Source organism: Aethalodelphis obliquidens, unplaced genomic scaffold, assembly GCF_003676395.1.
Source record: "Aethalodelphis obliquidens isolate GAN/ISIS:26980383/991018 unplaced genomic scaffold, ASM367639v1 scaffold1, whole genome shotgun sequence".
NCBI classification, from domain to species: Eukaryota; Metazoa; Chordata; class Mammalia; order Artiodactyla; family Delphinidae; genus Aethalodelphis; species Aethalodelphis obliquidens.
In genome coordinates, this window is record NW_020837945.1 from 57,631,118 (window position 1) to 57,648,647 (window position 17,530).

Here is a 17,530-nt window from a genome sequence, read left to right on the forward strand (position 1 = left end):
TTCGTTGCGGTGCGCGGGATTCTCACTGCAGTGGCATCTCCTGTTGCGGAGCACGGGCTCTAGGTGCGTGGGCTTCAGTAGTTGCAGCATGCAGGCTCAGTAGTGGTGGCTCGCGGGCTCTAAAGCGCAGGCTCTGTAGTTGTGGCGCGCGGGCTTAGTTGCTCCCCGGCATGTGGGGTCTTCCCGGACCAGGGCTTAAACCCGTGTCCCCTGCATTGGCAGGCGGATTCTTAACCACTGCGCCACCAGGGAAGCCCTATGCTGTTTTTTTTACACTAGTTGAGGAGGGGCTGGTAGGTTTGAAAATTTCTAGAACTGCTGACAAAATAAAATTTTTAAATAGATTTTTTTTGGTTACTCTTTTTTTGTTGTTAGATTTTCTGAAAGTTGTATTTTGTTAAATCTCAGTTAAATACACAGTAGATGTCCATTTGTGTTCACATAAAGAACATTACAAGTAGAAATAAATGTCAGTGATTTTTTCTTTTTAAGAATACTTCGTTAAAATGTACAGTTATGTATCATATTTGGTGAGAGCTGATGTACATGTACTATTCTGAGAAAAATACCATTTCATCAAGAGCTATCAAAAACTTTAAAAATTTTATGTGCACAAAATGTGTTAATTTTAAATCATTAATTAGGTGATTTGTGCTTTTGTTTAAACATGCTGATGCCCATTTATTATAATACTTTTTCCTTTGGGAATCATTGTGAAGATGACATTTAATATGTAAAACTTCCATTAGTCCTCCTCCTCAGAAAATACATGAGTTGTCTTATAAATGATTAATTTTTAGTCTGTTTCTTTAATATCCTGGTTCTGTGAGGTTGGATTATATGAGGCTTTACTACTTTTATAATAGAAATGATCCTGCAATTTCACAATTTTTTTTTTAAGATTGAATTTGTACAACTAGTGAATTTGTTCTCACAAATTAAAACTCTTCTTTGATTCATTTACTTACATATAATATGATAACTAATTCACTTCAAGGTACTTGACTGGATTGCCTGTTATATTGGTTTAAACTCATAGGAAATTACTTATAATGTACTTGTTACATTTTACACTGTACTTGCTAAAGTTTTACTACATTCTATACATATGGCATTCCGTGATGAAACCTGTTTCAGTAAGTATTTTTCTTTAGCTTGTAATTTTAGAATAACTTACCCCATGTAGATTTAGTATTTTTCTAACAATCACTTTTTAAAAGCTCTGTCAGTACCACTCATTTAAAAATTAATTATAAGAGATTACCATTTGGGTCATTTATTTTTTATCAATGAAGAAATTCAAGATTTTTGAAGTCATCCTTTCTTCAAACTCTAGAATTTTGTGTAACATGACCTACAAATACCACTTAATTGATAATTAACCAATCTTTAATTTTTACTATTTATGTTTAGCTGCTTTTTAATATTAATGGCTATTTACTCTGTAATCTAATGGCAATACACAGGATCATTTGCATCTAATATTTAAGTATCCTTAGAATGTTCTCTCTAAAATATTAGCTGCTCTTTCTGAGACTCCATCCTAAAGCAATGTGACATTGAATTTTGCAGACATGGTTGAAATTTCTCAGTTTCCTTAATGTTCATATCTTACCCATGGAATATAGACATGATGATGACATTTTTATAATACTATATAGTTTATAACATGTTTTTACTTTGTCTATTGGTCTCATTTGTTAATAGCCCATCTGGCTAACATAAATATGTGCTTTTTATTTTTTAAATCACTAAATAATGGTATATACTACATATGTCCTTTCTAAAAATTAAAGAGTTTTCTTTATTTAAGGAAAATATTTTTGAGAGAATTATTAAGTCAACAGCTTATACTATGGCCACTTAACAAGAATCTATAGTTTTTCATTCTTTTAAAGATAAGTTCAGCTCTTACAAAAATAAACTATATTAGGTAAAGATGGATTTCAAGAAAACATATTTTAATTTTTTCATTCTTTTATTATTCTGTTATTTCCTTGTGCTACTGGCTAAGAAAATGTACATTTGAATGATTCGATTTAATTTTTTAGTAATGATAATTCTTAAGCCAGCTGTATATAGGACACTTAAATAATAGTTTTAATTTAAAAGAAAAAGTATTTCTTAGAATACAGTGTCACACTTAAACTTGGAATAGAATAATTTAGGATTTACGCCATACATAATTTTTCATTCCCTTTACATAATTGGTAACTGACTAAGTGTCAGATTTATTTTTTTTTTACATGTAGAAGTATCACTACTTTCTAATCTTAAATTAAGAATGAAAAACTATTGTTACTATGAATATATTTTCATTAACTGTGCTGTCTTTTCAACTTGCTGCTGAATCAGCCTGCATTGACATTCTTTGCCTTTCTGTGTCTTGTCTATCTTTACCGTTTCCATTAGATCCTCCTACTACTACCACCCTTCAGCCCACCATTCAATGGCATCCCTCAACTGCTGACTTCGAGGATCTAGCAACAGAACCAAAAAAATTGCCCTTCCCATTGTCAACTTTGGCAACAATTAAGGATGACACAATTGGCACAATCATTGCTAGTGTAGTGGGTGGGACTCTCTTCGTAGTACTTGTAAGTGTTTTGGCTGGAATATTCTGCTATAGGAGAAGACGGACGTTTCGTGGAGACTACTTTGCCAAGAACTACATTCCACCATCAGATATGCAAAAAGAATCACAGATAGATGTTCTTCAACAAGATGAGCTTGATTCTTACCCAGACAGTGTAAAAAAAGAAAACAAAAATCCAGTGAACAATCTAATACGGAAAGACTATTTAGAAGAGCATGAAAAAACGCAGTGGAACAATGTAGAAAATCTCAGTAGGTTTGAAAGACCAATGGATTATTATGAAGATCTAAAAATGGGAATGAAGTTCGTCAGCGATGAACAGTATGATGAAAATGAAGATGACTTAGTTTCACATGTAGATGGTTCCGTAATTTCCAGGAGGGAGTGGTATGTTTAGCAGCCACTAAATGTGACTTAACTATGTACAATGTTTCATTCATACTAGTTGATCATTTTCAGATTGTTCATACTTTTTCTCGAGGAATAATAAGCTTTTCAACTTGATTTTCAAGCTTTTTATATTCTAATTTGACAAACAGAAATGTAAAATCTGGGTTCAGTGTATCTGAGCTGCTTTACAGTTTTTTTTTCAATGCTGTACTACTGTCTCAAGATTTAAATTTTAATGCAGAGTACTTTACTGGTCTGAGGCACACAGGTAAGAAGAAATGTCAACATTAAATGAATGACTTTTTTGGTACAAAAGTTAAAAAGAAAAAAGGAAACTACCTTGGCATTGTGTATTAAATGTTTACCTAAGACTATTATCTCAAGTAAAATGTTTGTTAAACATATACCTCTCAAAATTTATCACCACTAAATGATACTACATCAAAATTGACTATAAAACTAATTCAAGAAATGTTTATATATATTTTTAGTATACAAAAAAATTCAGCCTGATGAAACACCTTTTCTTTTCAGACATTATTTTCTATGTTTCTATACAAATGGAATCTTTACCTCTGCATTTTAATGAGCCTTGCCATAATTACTGTAGAGTGGCTTTTCAAAGGTATTTTGTTGCACTAAAAACTGTGGTAGTACACTCAGTGAACATGATGTGTGGAAGAGCATAATTAGCTGATCAATATTTTTGTCCAGAATACATACAAGAGTAATAAAAACATGCCTTTTAAACATGATAATTACTACAATCTTTTCATCTCTGGAGGGCAGTGCTTATATTGTCATGTGAACATAGGTTTTGGTACATGAAGTGGTAGTTTTGTTTTAATGATTTATGTCCTAAATATAATAATAATGATGAAAAGATGGTACATAGTTTAATAGAGTACAGCGAGAGCATTTCAGTATATGGAAAACCATGGGTAAAACAAGCATTGGAGTACCATTTTTAGAAATGAGACAAACATTTCAGCCAAGAATCTGTGCAGAGAATTTTGTAGACCATCTTGTTTTAGTCATTTATTATTGATGTTGTTCAAATGGATAAATATATAGGAAAAAAATAGAATAAACTTGGAAATTTGAGATTTAACAAGAAAAAATCTGAATTATAGAACCAATCACTAGCACTTGCTGATCGATATTGACAAACCATCCCCCTTTTCCTCCTAAATGTATGTATGTGTTTCAAGATTTTTGTTTTTCCAATTAAAACTGGAAACATCATGAGGTCTTTTTGTTTTGTTTTTTGTTTTTTACATAATTAAGTATATCCTTTCCAAAATCATGTATCTTTTGAAAAAGAAATCTTACCTAAATCTTCAAATGTGGATCTTCTTTGTTAGGTAATTAAATTGCTTCTACAGTGGAGTCCTATACAATTATAATGATGACAACTATTTTGAAGACCAAAGAATATGTTTTATCTGTTGATGATTCATTTGAAAAAAGGACTGTGTAGAATTGCCTTAGGAGTTTTTCCAGGGAGTTGAAATAGAAGTTAGCAGGAGAATCATAAATTAAATAACTTATTTTGTTAATAAAACGGCAAAGTAGATACTTTTTTTTCACCTTCCCAACTGCTCCCTTCCCAATCCTCATCAAATCTAAAAAAATGTTTTTATAAGGCAAAGTTCTAACATGTTCATAGAATTTTGCAAGTAGTGAAGGCTTTATTCTCAGTGATTATAACCTAGTTTCCTTTATTTTAACATAGCAGTATTTTGTGGAAGTTTGAAATCTATTTTATTTCTCTCCCTCAAACACTTAGTATAACAGTAAAGTGTTGGTTAAGGATACAGTTAAGTTCATTGATGTCTTGTTAAAAATATTTGGTTTAAATATGGCTAACCACTGACCAATATTAAGACTCTTTGGTCCCAATCATTGGAAGAAAAACTCTCTTGATAATACCTTATGATCAAAGTGACTTTATTTTTTTATTTAAATGTTAGCAATGATATGGCCATAAGAAAGATGAGTCTAAAACTTTTTTCCATGGAAGATGTAAATTTGTGGCTTTTTTGAGCAAAACATCCTCTTTAGTGGTTTGAAGTGTCATATGAATCTGAGAAGAGTAATCCCATTTAGAATATTGTACAAATCACAACTTGACTCTAATCCGAAGGAAATTAGCAATGTATTCCAAGAACTGTATTTTAAAATATAAATATCTACTTAGTGATCATGAACTTTCTTTTAAATAGTGGCCATTGTGTGGTTAGGGTTTTTTGTTTAGTTTTTGTTGGTTTGTTTTTTTGGGGTTTTTTTTTGGCAGTAGGGAGTGACATGGAACACTGCAAGTGAGTATTTGATATATTCTGCATCCTTTCTAAATCATTTGGCAAGCTACTAAAAGACTTCAGAATTTTAAGAATATGATATGATACTAGTGCTTAAGACTTTCTGAAGCATTGCACTATTGTTTATTAGAGCTTTATGTATGTTTACTGTACATAGAGACTTGTTTGTAAACATAGTCATATTAATAAACAATTTTTTAAATTACTTTTTGAGTATCAGTAATGTGCACAGCTAATTGATGTATTGAACTCCTACTCTCTTCTTGGAAAAGGTGGAAGAATAGTTTTACTTTATTTTGGCCGTGTTTATTGCCTTTATATTTGAACTGGTTTTTCATTTTTGTGTTCACTTTATAGAGTTTTCTTTCACAGTAGTTAAAGTACTTCAGTGATACAGTGGAGATGAATTCAACTCTTTGTTTTTCCCTTTTTTGCATTTTTATTAAAATATGTTGAAACTTTAATAGGCTAGGGGTTGACTTTAAAAGTGGTATCTGAGAAGTACTTTATAGTTGAAAGATATAGTATTTTACCATGTGCCTGAAAGGTTTCTGTTTGATAAGTCTAACATTAAAGAAACCATTAGGGTTTTTCAGTAGTAGGTATTGCTTCTGATAGCCATATATAGGAAAGTTATAATGGTAAGCCTGGCTGAATGTTCGCATAAGGGGCTATAGGAAGTACAACGTATAAGTGCAAAAATTGAGAGAAATGTAGCAATATTAGATGCAAAAACATCTGATTTTAGTTTGATTTTGCTTTTGGTAAATACTGCTGAAACAAAGTATGAACAAGAAGTTGTTAATGTGTGGAAGTAATCAATGTAAAGTGTAAGAAAGGAAGAAATGGTACCCATATTGATTTTTTAATTCTAACAGGGGAATGATTTACAGATTGGATTGTTTTTCCTATTTACTTGTTAATGTATCATCCATAAAAAGCTCTTTTCTCAAATTTTTGTTATATTGGGATATATTTAGTTTTAATGTGTACCAGGGATTTTTTTTTTTAACCAAGTTACTTATCAGGTGGTAGCCCCAATAGCCGTTCAATAAATCTTTAAATAAAAGTTTTTTAAAAAAATTCTTAAGAGGCATATTTCTGTAACAAGCCTTTGGCTCTGGATTACCTTCTTTGTCCGCATTTTGATTTTTGCTGGAGAGAGAGAGAGAGTGTGTGTGTGTAACCTAGTTTCCTTTAATTAATGATGTTTTGTGGAATTAGAAACCTATTTTATTTCTCTTTCCAAACAAGACTGTATCAGGTTAAGGATACAGTTAAATAAAGTTTGAGGAAGCATCTAAGTTGGCATGTTAACCATTATAAAATTTACTTTTAATTAATCATATAATTCCTATCTCATATATACATATCATCAGTAACATTCTCCACAGTCATGAATTATCTTCTAGCTCTAGTCCTAGCAGTTAAAATAAATTTTAAATGTTTGCTGTGACTTTGACGTAAGTCAAATTTTTATATATTAGCTTTCAGTTTGGAATTAACACATTTCATAAAATATTTTTTAAGTTGGCATTTAGTGTTTTTAACTTGTTGCTTGTGAGCTGCTTTGAGTAGGAATGACATTGTTTCTTATTGTTTGTAGTTACCTTCTCCCTGTTCCACATTTCTGACATTTGAAATTATGATACAGGGACTTCCCTGGTGGTCTGTTGGTTAAGTCTCCATGCTTCCACTGCAGGGGGTGCAGGTTCCACCCCTGATCAGGGAACTAAGATCCCACACGCTGCGTGGCTCGGCCAAAAAAATAAAATAAAATAAAAATAAAATAAACAAACAGTATTATAAAACCTAAAATATTTTAAGATAAATTAAAATTTGATACATTTTTCCCCCTAAACTTTAAACTATTTTAGAGAAAGCAGCAGTTTTTTTCAAATAATGTACAATTTGACTGGATTAAGTTTGGTTTCATTCTTGTTATACCAATAAAAATTCATGCATGAAAGAATCTTTGGAATAGTGTACAGAGTATACCAACTTTTCGGTGTTTTTTTTAAAAATTGTTTCTGTTTATGCATTTCTGTTTTCTTCTATTCCAGTAAGCTACACTTTTTTTTTAAAGTACATGTCTACTTTGAGATAAGTAGTGATAGGTTTCCATCAAGAGCTTGAAACCAAACATTGCTTACAAAAGCTTTTGCTATATATACCTACCCTTAGGGGTCATTTCTTTTCTCGAGCCTTGATAATAGTTAGTTTATCATGTTCACTTCAATTTTGAAGGGTAAAATATGATTCAATTTTGTGATGTTTTATTTCACTTGCCTTTTAGTTAATAGCTGCTGTTTGTTCTGACTGGGCACTATGGATGAAGCCTAGTGAAAGTGAGTTTAGCAGAATAACTTTAAAGTATAAATCTCAAAACTTGAGAATAATTCAAGGCCTTATTTCCTTTCATGCATAATACTTCTACATAGATGTGATACCTGATTTCACAGTCTCAGTTATGAGAAATATCTCAGGGAAAACCAAGTCTTGAAGGGACAGTTTGATCTAAAAGCTAGAGGAAACAAGACCTAGAGGCTTTGACCTTCCTGTTTAAAAAACAGATTATTATTAAAAAATATGCAATAGTAAGACAGAATAATGAAATGAATATTCATGTACCTGCTTCAGTTATTGTCAGTTCATGGTCAGTCTTGTTTTATTTAAATTTCTGTCTATATAATCCCTCCTGCCATTAGCTCACCTGTAAATATATCAGTATGTAGCTCTAAAAGTTAAGGAACATTTAGAGAAAGTAACCACAGATTCATTACTACACCAGAAATGAATAATTCCTTAATATCAAGTATCCAGTGAGTGTTCAAATTTCTAATCATATATTTTTGCAGTTTTAGCTAGTAACCAAATGTGATCCATACATTGGTTGGTTGAGATGTCTTTTAATCTGTGTGTTCTCTGTGTGCTGTTCCCCACTCCCGCACTTTTCCCATGCAGTTTTTTTGGTGAAGAAACAGCTTCATCTGTCCTGCAGTTTTCCAGTTTGGATTGTGCCAGTTGCACCTCTGTATTTTCTGTAAGTTGACAGATCTAGAGCCTTGATAAGATTAAGGTTTAATTTGGGGGGCAAGGTTACTTCAGTGGTGGTATGTTCCTCTATCAGAAGGCGCGTAGTCTTTACCTCGTTTTCTTTCAATATTAGCAGCCATTTGATGCTCAAAGCCTAGATCTACTAACAGGGAACCTACATAATTTCTAGATCTATTAACTCTTTTTTTACCGCACCATGTGCTTTAATGTCTTAATAATTATGTTCATGCTGCTCCCTTTACCTGAAATACCCTTTCCTCCCTTTGCCATATTGGGAAACCAGTCCATATTCAAGGTCCAGCTCAAATTATAGTTTTATGAAACTTCTCCCTGTAGAATTAATACTTGCTGTTCATAATTCTTTTTTATCAACTTATATCTCCTCTATTGTAACCTCACATTTTATTCTAGTTATTATCTATCTTCTTTAGATCAGTGCTCTTCAATACTCTTGACTGTGCCTATCAATTAAAGATTAGTATCTACTCATAGTCCTAATATGTATGTTTATAAATTATATATGTGCTACCATAGAATTTTGCTATATGCATTTTAAAATATTCACAAAAAACAAATTTTTAATCTGCTGAAATAACATTTTAAAATACTAATTATTTTCACTAAAACAGTAATATTTGGGTAAACAATATAATTGTGCTTCATTTTAAAAGTTAACTTTTTTTCTTGCTAAAACATTTTTGAGAAAACCATATAATTGTGCTTCATTTTTTTTTAATCTTGGTTTTATACTTTTTGATTCAGTGTTTCAAAGTTTTAAGTCCATGTTGAGTATATTTTAACACTTGTTTTTAGGTATGAAAGCTAAGCCACCTCTCAAAAACAAGTAGATTCAAATGAAAGAAGTTCATTGTTGGGAACCTGAACAGTTTTCATCCCAGCTACTTTTTTTAGAGCTAGTCTTCATGTTCAAGGTGTTTGATTTTTCAGTATCATGCTAATCACCACTCACATTAGCTATTTCAGCACAGTATGGGTTTAGTGTGAGGTTTGTTGTTAATAAGAGTGAATATAAATTTGTTTTATTTGGTTTCTAAATGTATTTGATTGGGGGGGTTCATTTGTCACATCTGATTAGGTTGCCATGGTTTTATTTCATAATGTAACTGGTAAAGTTTATGTATTAGGAAGAAGTTATTTGCATTGCCATTTTTGTGGGGTTTTGTTGTTATTTGTGCGTACATTATTGGTGTTATCTTACATTCTGTCAGTTCTTTGCAGGAATGGCATTTACTTGGATTAAATGCCTACTAGTATATAACATGGATTAACACTGATACCCTCACTTGGTTTATGAGTCAGATGTTCACCTGTCAGAGCACGCATGTCATGCCTCCTTTACATTTTTGACTTCTAGTTAAATCTAGATAAGTTTTTAGTTCATTCAGCTGAGCTCCCATACATCACAATAATGTCTGTCACAGGATGCTATGATGAGAGGGACAACCAAGTAAAGATGTAACTGTTTACTTACTTTCATTCTGGAACTGTCCCACTCCACACTTCCTATAGGAAATTTTGGGTGCCCTGTGTGGCAGGGTGCCATCTGACACATGGACCAACTAGGGCTACCAGTGCCAATCCATACTAGTACAATAGTAATTTTTATTAAATGCCCTCTCCCTCTCTTTTTTTAGAAAAGTGATGATTTCTTCCTATACTTCATTGGAAAATAAATATTTTTATGGATTCTCTGACCCTACCTTGAGGCTTTTGCTCTATTGTGAGGACAGGAACTGTGTAAAATTTATCCTTGCATTCCTAGCACAAGGCTTGGCACATGTTTGGTTACTATTGGTAATTTGTTGGATGAGAAGCTGAGGAGACTGTCCTGACCCAAATAGAGAACTTCTATTAAAAAATAGTGAGATAAATATTTGGATGGATATAAAGGCTTAGATGTTGTATTGAAAAGATAAGCATTAAAACGGCTATTGAAAAATAAAACAGTGGGGCATATGGGGAAAATTTGGTAATACAGTAACATGTATTATGGGGATATATGAATTTAATCCCAAATGAAAGTTGGGAAGATAAGTTCGTAGGGTTTTACATTAAGCTGTGAATCAATCCATGGCATCACAGAAGTTTGGGTGGAGGAAATGAAGAAAAAGAGGGATGAAACTTAACATCTCAATTGTTGGGATTTGGTGTTTTAATGTAAGTGTAAAAAGGGACTATGGATTTCTGTACTCACCCATTTTAAATGGTTTTAGGAAATTGCCAGAAACACGTATTTTAATGTATAGAATAGTATTTAACTTTTAAAAACTTTATAATGCCTCAGTTTCAGGTGTGAATCAGGTGAGCACATGTTTGAATAGCCTTTACGTAGGCTTTATTCACTTGTATCAGAGTGAAAACAAAGACAAACTATAATTCAGTTTAATATCTATAATATTTATATTTTTTCAAAAAGTAATGAAAGTTATTTCTCCTGTCTGTATTAAATTTTTTGTATGATTTGTAACTGATTTTTAATAGCTTTCTCCATAAGATATATGCATGGTGTCTTTAATTATGGATAGTGTACTTTGGTTGTATTGAGGAATGCTGTTTTTCTGTTTTTGGAGGTGAGTTTCCAATGTATATGGGTTAATAAGCAGCTGTGATAACAGAAAGATGTTCTTCTGGGAGACATGCACGAATCCTTTAATACTAAATATTTTAATGCTTTTGTCTTTTTGTTTTCTGCTGCTTGTAAGCATACAATTAGATTTAGTAGAATATCTCCTTAGGTTATGGTAAGGTAATATTGCTTCATGTCAGTCACTCAGTAAACTAGCTTAATGTTGAAAAATGCCAAATTTTTATACATTTACTTAGTTAAATTTTTTTCTGCTTGTAGTGGTTTTGTTGGAATATAGGGTCTATGTAGATTATGAGGACAGGGATGTGGGGAGGCAGTGTTGGGGCTAAATTCTCAATTTTCATCAAAATTCTTTGACTTGAATGCAAGAAACTTGAGCTCTTCCTTTGCATTTCATACTAGTGTTCATCACCCATTAATACTTTTAAAATCTTAATACTCTTAAATATATTATTTCTTCTTTTCTCAGTAAGTTGAAGAATCAGAAAAGGAAATATATATATGTCATATATGTACTTAATCAGTTTACCTATGTAGAGCAGGATATCCAATTGGTAAATGGACTCTACCTAACTTTTCTTCCACTTCCTCATTTCAGCACTTACTAGCCTGTTCCAATACTGAGAAGAGGTGTGCAAAAAATGTTAGAGATGAATAAAGAATGAATGGAACCAAGTGAAATAAATATGCTCAAATTAAAGTAGAAGGAAGAGTTACAGTATACATACAGTCACCTCTCAGTTATGGAATTCTAGAGCTAGAAATTAGAAGACTAATGGGACAGAATTGGATAAGTAGACCATAATTTAAATGTTTAAAGAATAGTATTTATATAGACTTGAGAATTACTTCAGGATATTAAAAATAGTATATATTCAGAGTTGGGAATTACATTAGGATATTAAAAGTCTGATTTTGATTTATTACTTACAAAACACTACCAAATTAAATATTATTGCTAAGATTAAATGAAAGGCTTGCTTGTAGGAGGTGTGAGGTTTGATGAAGAATTTATAATGATATGTTGGGATTGAGTGATATATATATATATATAATGTGTTAAGATTGTTAATCTTAATTTGGGCTAATTATATTCAAAGAGTAACCTGAGTTTTTGAAACATAATTTCAGAAGTATTACATAAATATGGTATCAACTTTGTCATTATCATCAAAATAAGAACACCCAAATTTAAATTCTCCACACTTGGGCAAAAGTGATAGGGCCACTTTATTCCTTAGCAAAAGAAAAAATTCCATTAAAAGGAAATCTTTAGACTAGTGTAGAATAGGTAGCATACTTGACACATTGGGATTTTTTATTTTTGCCACTGACAAGGTGTATGACCTTTGTCAAATAACCTTGGTCATGTAATCTTAATAGGTTTCAATTGGCCTATTGTTAAAAACCGAATACAAAACTACAACTTACATGGTGGGAAAAGTGATAGTGTAGAAGATAAGACTAGCCCTAAATCATCCCAAGTCTTTTTTCTACATTTATAAGAGCAGAGTAATACTTGACTGGCTTGGTTTTCAAATCTTTTTCTCATGTAGCACATATTCAAATGGAGTTAGTAGTGATTAGAGAAATGAGCAACAACAGGAAGATAAACCAGGTATGTATTAGCAGATGAGGGTAACATCCTGAACAATGAAGCTGGTTATATTGTTTAAAATAATTGTATATTTTTAGATTCTATTCAGTATTTGAAAGATCAGATTGGGTTCCTTGGCGCTCATTGGTATAAGATTTTTAGTCTAGAATGAGGCTAATGAACCATTAATAAACACAAGATCATTAGTTTGCTGAAGAGATTTTTATAATTGACAAGAAAGTAAAACGTTGTGGGTTTTTTTGTTTTTTTGGGGTTTTTTTGCGTTACGCAGGCCTCTCACTGTTGTGGCCTCTCCCCCTGCGGAGCACAGGCTCCGGACGCGCAGGCTCAGCGGCCATGGCTCACAGGCCCAGCCGCTCCGCGGCATGTGGGATCGTCCCGGACCGGGGCACGAACCCTCATCCCCTGCATCGGCAGGCGGACTCTCAACCACTGCTCCACCAGGGAAGCCCTAAAATGTTGTTTTTAGCAATCTAAAACACCACATGAATCACATTTTAATATGAACAGTTGGGAAATGCTTCTAAATACACTATGTATGTATTTGGAAATACCGTAATGGTAAGTAGGTAAAACATATTTCAAAACTGATAGTGCTTAATTCTATTTAAATTTGCCATGTCTGGATTCCAACAGTAATTGTAATTATTTAAGGGTGTATATGAACGTCAATTTAATTGAAGACTAAGAGCTCGGCGTTTCCAAATAGGGGACCCAAAAGGAGAGACTACGTTAGATGTTGCGAAAAACCATTTCCCAAAAAGGGCTTATGGGTGGAGGTTTCTATCCTGCCCTAACCTAGCTTTATTTCACCCTGTGTTCTCTCCTATTCATTGACTGAATGACCTTGGGCAGAATATTTAACTTTAGAATAGCAGTATCTTCATTTATAGAATGTTACCTTAAATATCTTTCTTACTGGTTAGAAAGATAAAATCATGTATATTGAAGGTTCTTTGTAACTGATGGGTTGCTTCACAAAATTCAGTTATTGGGTTTAATATGGCTGTAATTGTCAAAATAATACCCATAAGGATTGATGGTTTTGTCATATCCATAATACTTATATTTGAAAATAACTTTAGTAAATTCCTTTAATTGGGAGTTCATAAAGTAGGGTGACATTTTTTTTAGAATTGTGTGAAATGCTAACTACTAAGTATGTTTTTAACATCCTTTCTTATAAAATTTTGTGATGAAGGCTGGAAAAGAGAAATTGGTATTCAGAAATGATAGAGTGTGTCTATAGCCAGGAGACAGGGAAGAATTTACATAATTTTGTAGTATAGACACTATCTTAAAGTGTAATTTGTATTAAATGTGTGTGAACTAAAGGAAGTTATCTGCAGCAAGTACTGTTTTAATAATACTTCTATTTTAAAAACTTAGATTTTGCAATGTCACTTTTTGACTATTTATTACGTCTGGGATATTTTCTGTTTTTTAGTGTTGTTTTCCCTTTCTTGAAGGTTTTTGGTTTCTTAGAATTTCTTTTAATGGAATGAAAGGTAAAAATCTATTCAATACATTGTTGGCTAACTCCATTAAAGAATACTGAATTTTTTTTTTTTTATCACCTTTTAGAGTAAGAACTTAGTTTTCATCCGTTTCTCTATCTTCTTTTCTCGTTCAGACATTCTTTGCCCGTTGACAGTAGATTCACTCATTGATACCTGACTGGGGCTATTCTTTTCATCACTTTAAAAAAGTAAAGTTGGAGTGCTAAGGTGACATCTTGCAAGGAATAAATGTGTTAGCATAATGCTCCAAAAAGTAACGAATCAAATTTGGGGTCTTCTAAACTTGTGGTTGGATAACATACTTAATCAGTCCTTGCACATTGTAGAAATCAGAGGACACAAACTCAAGAACTCTTAAAATTGTTTAAAAAACCTAATTTTTGTTACTTTACAGATGTTCCACTTAAGCAGACCTCTTCTATAGCTGTAGCTGGAGCTGTAATTGGAGCTGTCCTTGCCCTTTTCATCATTGCCATCTTTGTGACTGTGCTGTTGACTCCTCGAAAAAAGAGACCATCCTACCTTGACAAAGTGTAGGTAAATTTTTTGCTTGTGTTCAACTATGAATATTCAGTATGTGGCAGTCGTTATCTTTACAGCTACTCATATGAAAACTGTCTGAGGGATGGAAGTAAAGATACTGTTAGGTCTTTGTAAGATGACTGGTTTTGTCAGGAAGTCTGACTACATTTTGGTAAATAAACTGTTGCAAGGGGCTGCTAGAGACAAATATATTAGACACCTTTTTAACCTACAGTATATTACATACCTTTCCAAATGGTAACATAATGACTCTACGTTGTCCTGCCTTCTGAATAAAAATGCAGGTCTTCCATGAAGTGGTTGAAAGACAGATATAAAAAATCTTAGAAGTTTAAATTACTTCTTTAAATTGCTTATGCCTGTCTTATGTATAGATATAACTAACTCTAAACTGCCAGAAGTTATTAAATACATTGAGTTTTAAAGCTTTTATCTTAAAGAAATTTGGTTTTGGTGAATTACAAAATGTGCTTTTATTTAAAGAGAAAGCAATGTTTTGGACCTAATCATGAGAGAGAATTACAAAACAGAAATTGCACTCTGTTGTATAATCAAAAGACCGAAGTCCCAGTTTCCTTAATTCCATCAGCAGCTTTTGTTGCTTCATCTGTGAAATGTGAATAATACTTTTCCTGCTTACCTCACATGGCTGTGATAAGAGTAGAATAAGATGATGTTTCTGAACTGTGAAGTTCTATACAAATGACATTATTTCTTGTGTGGTTATTAATGATTTTATATGAGGACATGAGGCTGGCTCTGAAGGAATGTATTTCTTCTCTCTTCATAAATGCTTTGTGTATGTCTCTGCCTCTCTAATCTGGCACAGTTAGAGCACTGATCTTTTTGGATTAAGGACACCTGGGTGTTAGCTCTATTACGATCAAATTAGTGGTATGATCATGAACGAGTCACATCACCTCCATGAACCTTGGTTTTCTCACCTAAATAACTTACGGCATCTTGCAGCTATACATTTGCTGTGATTTTTGTTACATTAAAGGAAATAATTACTTTAAATAAAAGGACTATAAAATACCCTTTCAGTCTAATACCTGTAAGACCGATTCCTCTAATATTTCAAGAGTATCTAGCTTGTGGTTAACTTCATCTTAGTTGCCAGATTATCTCAAACTTTTCTATAATTTCCAAAAGATAATTTACTAGTAGACTAGTAATTACATCCATGTAATCATTTTATTTATTATTTGAATTCTGTTCATTTAAAATATTATTTCATGCCCACATGGAGAAGTGAGAATTTGTAATTTCTTTGGCCTCTATAGCTTTCATCCTCTTTATCTTTTAATATAGGTAAAATTTTTATTTGATTTACTGATCTCAATTACTGAAAATTAGTTATCTGTGATCTTCAAAAGTAGGAGAATATATGAAAAATTATTTTCTAAAATGCAGAGAGCTACAAGGTATATTTAATTCTATTTTTGTTGTAATGCAACAATTTAAAAATATATGAAAATACTTTTTTTTAGTAGATTAGGTCATTTTGGCAAAGATAAATGCATTCCCCAAGGATGTAATGGTCTCTTCATTTATTTCAGGTGCCAAGATTTATAATGGTTTGTAGATTGAAAATCTTAATTTACATGATGAATATTCTAAGAATGACCATGGCTTTTGAAAACTAATTATGGAAGTATTTCCAAAATATAGTATAAGCATATTTTTTCATTATCATTTTAAGATACAGTCTTTTAAATCACTATTATGACACTTTGGAGGAAAGTGTTTTCCATTACACATGTTTGACTATATTTAAAATGTTGGTAGGCATAGTCATATGTAAAAATGTGCAGTACTTAATTAGTCATATACTAGATTACTTGCCTAATAATAATGTTCAAAAAATACTTCTATTTGCTTTTTTAGATTTTTCAAAGAATTGTTTATTTCAGATTAGTCCTAAACATTAGAACCTTTAAAACCAGTTCACTTTTTTGTTCCAATTATGATTGATTAATGGAAATGTAAGAACTGAATTAAACATGTATGCTAATACAAATATTAGTATGAGGAAAATATTCTCAAAACTTAAGCGAATCTTGAATGTTTCCCCCACCCACCCTTTTTTTTTGTTTTTTTGCTAAAAGTGGCAATCACATTTTTTAAACTTTTTAATGCAGGATCGACCTTCCACCCACACATAAACCACCTCCTATGTATGAAGGACAGTCCCCCCCTTTGCCTCAGAAAGACCTTCTATATCAGGTAAGTATTCCCGAGTACACGTAAAATAAAATGAAATAAAAAATATTAAGCAATGTATATTATTTGTTTCAAAATGTTATCTAGTCATTATACATTAAATATTACATAATAATATATAATCATTTCTCTGAAACATTCAAGGGATCAAATTTAGTCTACAGATTGGTAAGAAAAGAAGCTATGGCCAGTATAGGTAAGACAAATCAACACTGTATTAGGAGTACAAATTTTTACAAAAGCTTATGGCTGAAGACTTAATAGAGTTTTATTGACGTAACGATCCATTGTAAAATATGCATTTTTATATAAAATAAAAGGTAGAAAAATTGAATGGTAGGGTCTAATTTATGATGGAGAGGTTTTTCTCCTTGGCATATGTATTTTATTTTTGTTTATTTTTCAGTATATGCAAAATTTTCAGTATATTGCATCTAAGTCTTAGCATTCCTTTATTTAGCAACAAAAGGTTTATATTCCAATTTAAAATTCTGGGCATGAATATTGGGCCCCATTTTACACTTAACGATAATTGAAAATTTCTTTTGGAATCAGTTTACAGTAATTCATGTGAAAGTATTGATTCAGTGCTTCTGTCTTAGATTCTATATCTAGATTAATATGCTCTACTTGGTAAGGTTTAAGCCATAA

General features: G+C 32.0%; 1 protein-coding gene across 2 annotated transcripts in view; it reads left to right on the forward strand.

Annotated features, from left to right (window-relative positions):
• NECTIN3 (nectin cell adhesion molecule 3) overlaps positions 1-17,530 on the forward strand; it is a 139,455-nt gene that overhangs the window by 71,602 nt on the left and 50,323 nt on the right. The window contains exons 6-7 of one of the 2 annotated variants that reach the window (XM_027104309.1): positions 14,505-14,643; positions 16,798-16,882. In XM_027104309.1, the coding sequence (XP_026960110.1) occupies positions 14,505-14,643; positions 16,798-16,882 (224 nt within the window). Of the gene's footprint in view, positions 1-2,412; positions 3,742-14,504; positions 14,644-16,797; positions 16,883-17,530 lie in introns of those variants that run through there. The other variant, XM_027104299.1, reaches the window with a different exon arrangement.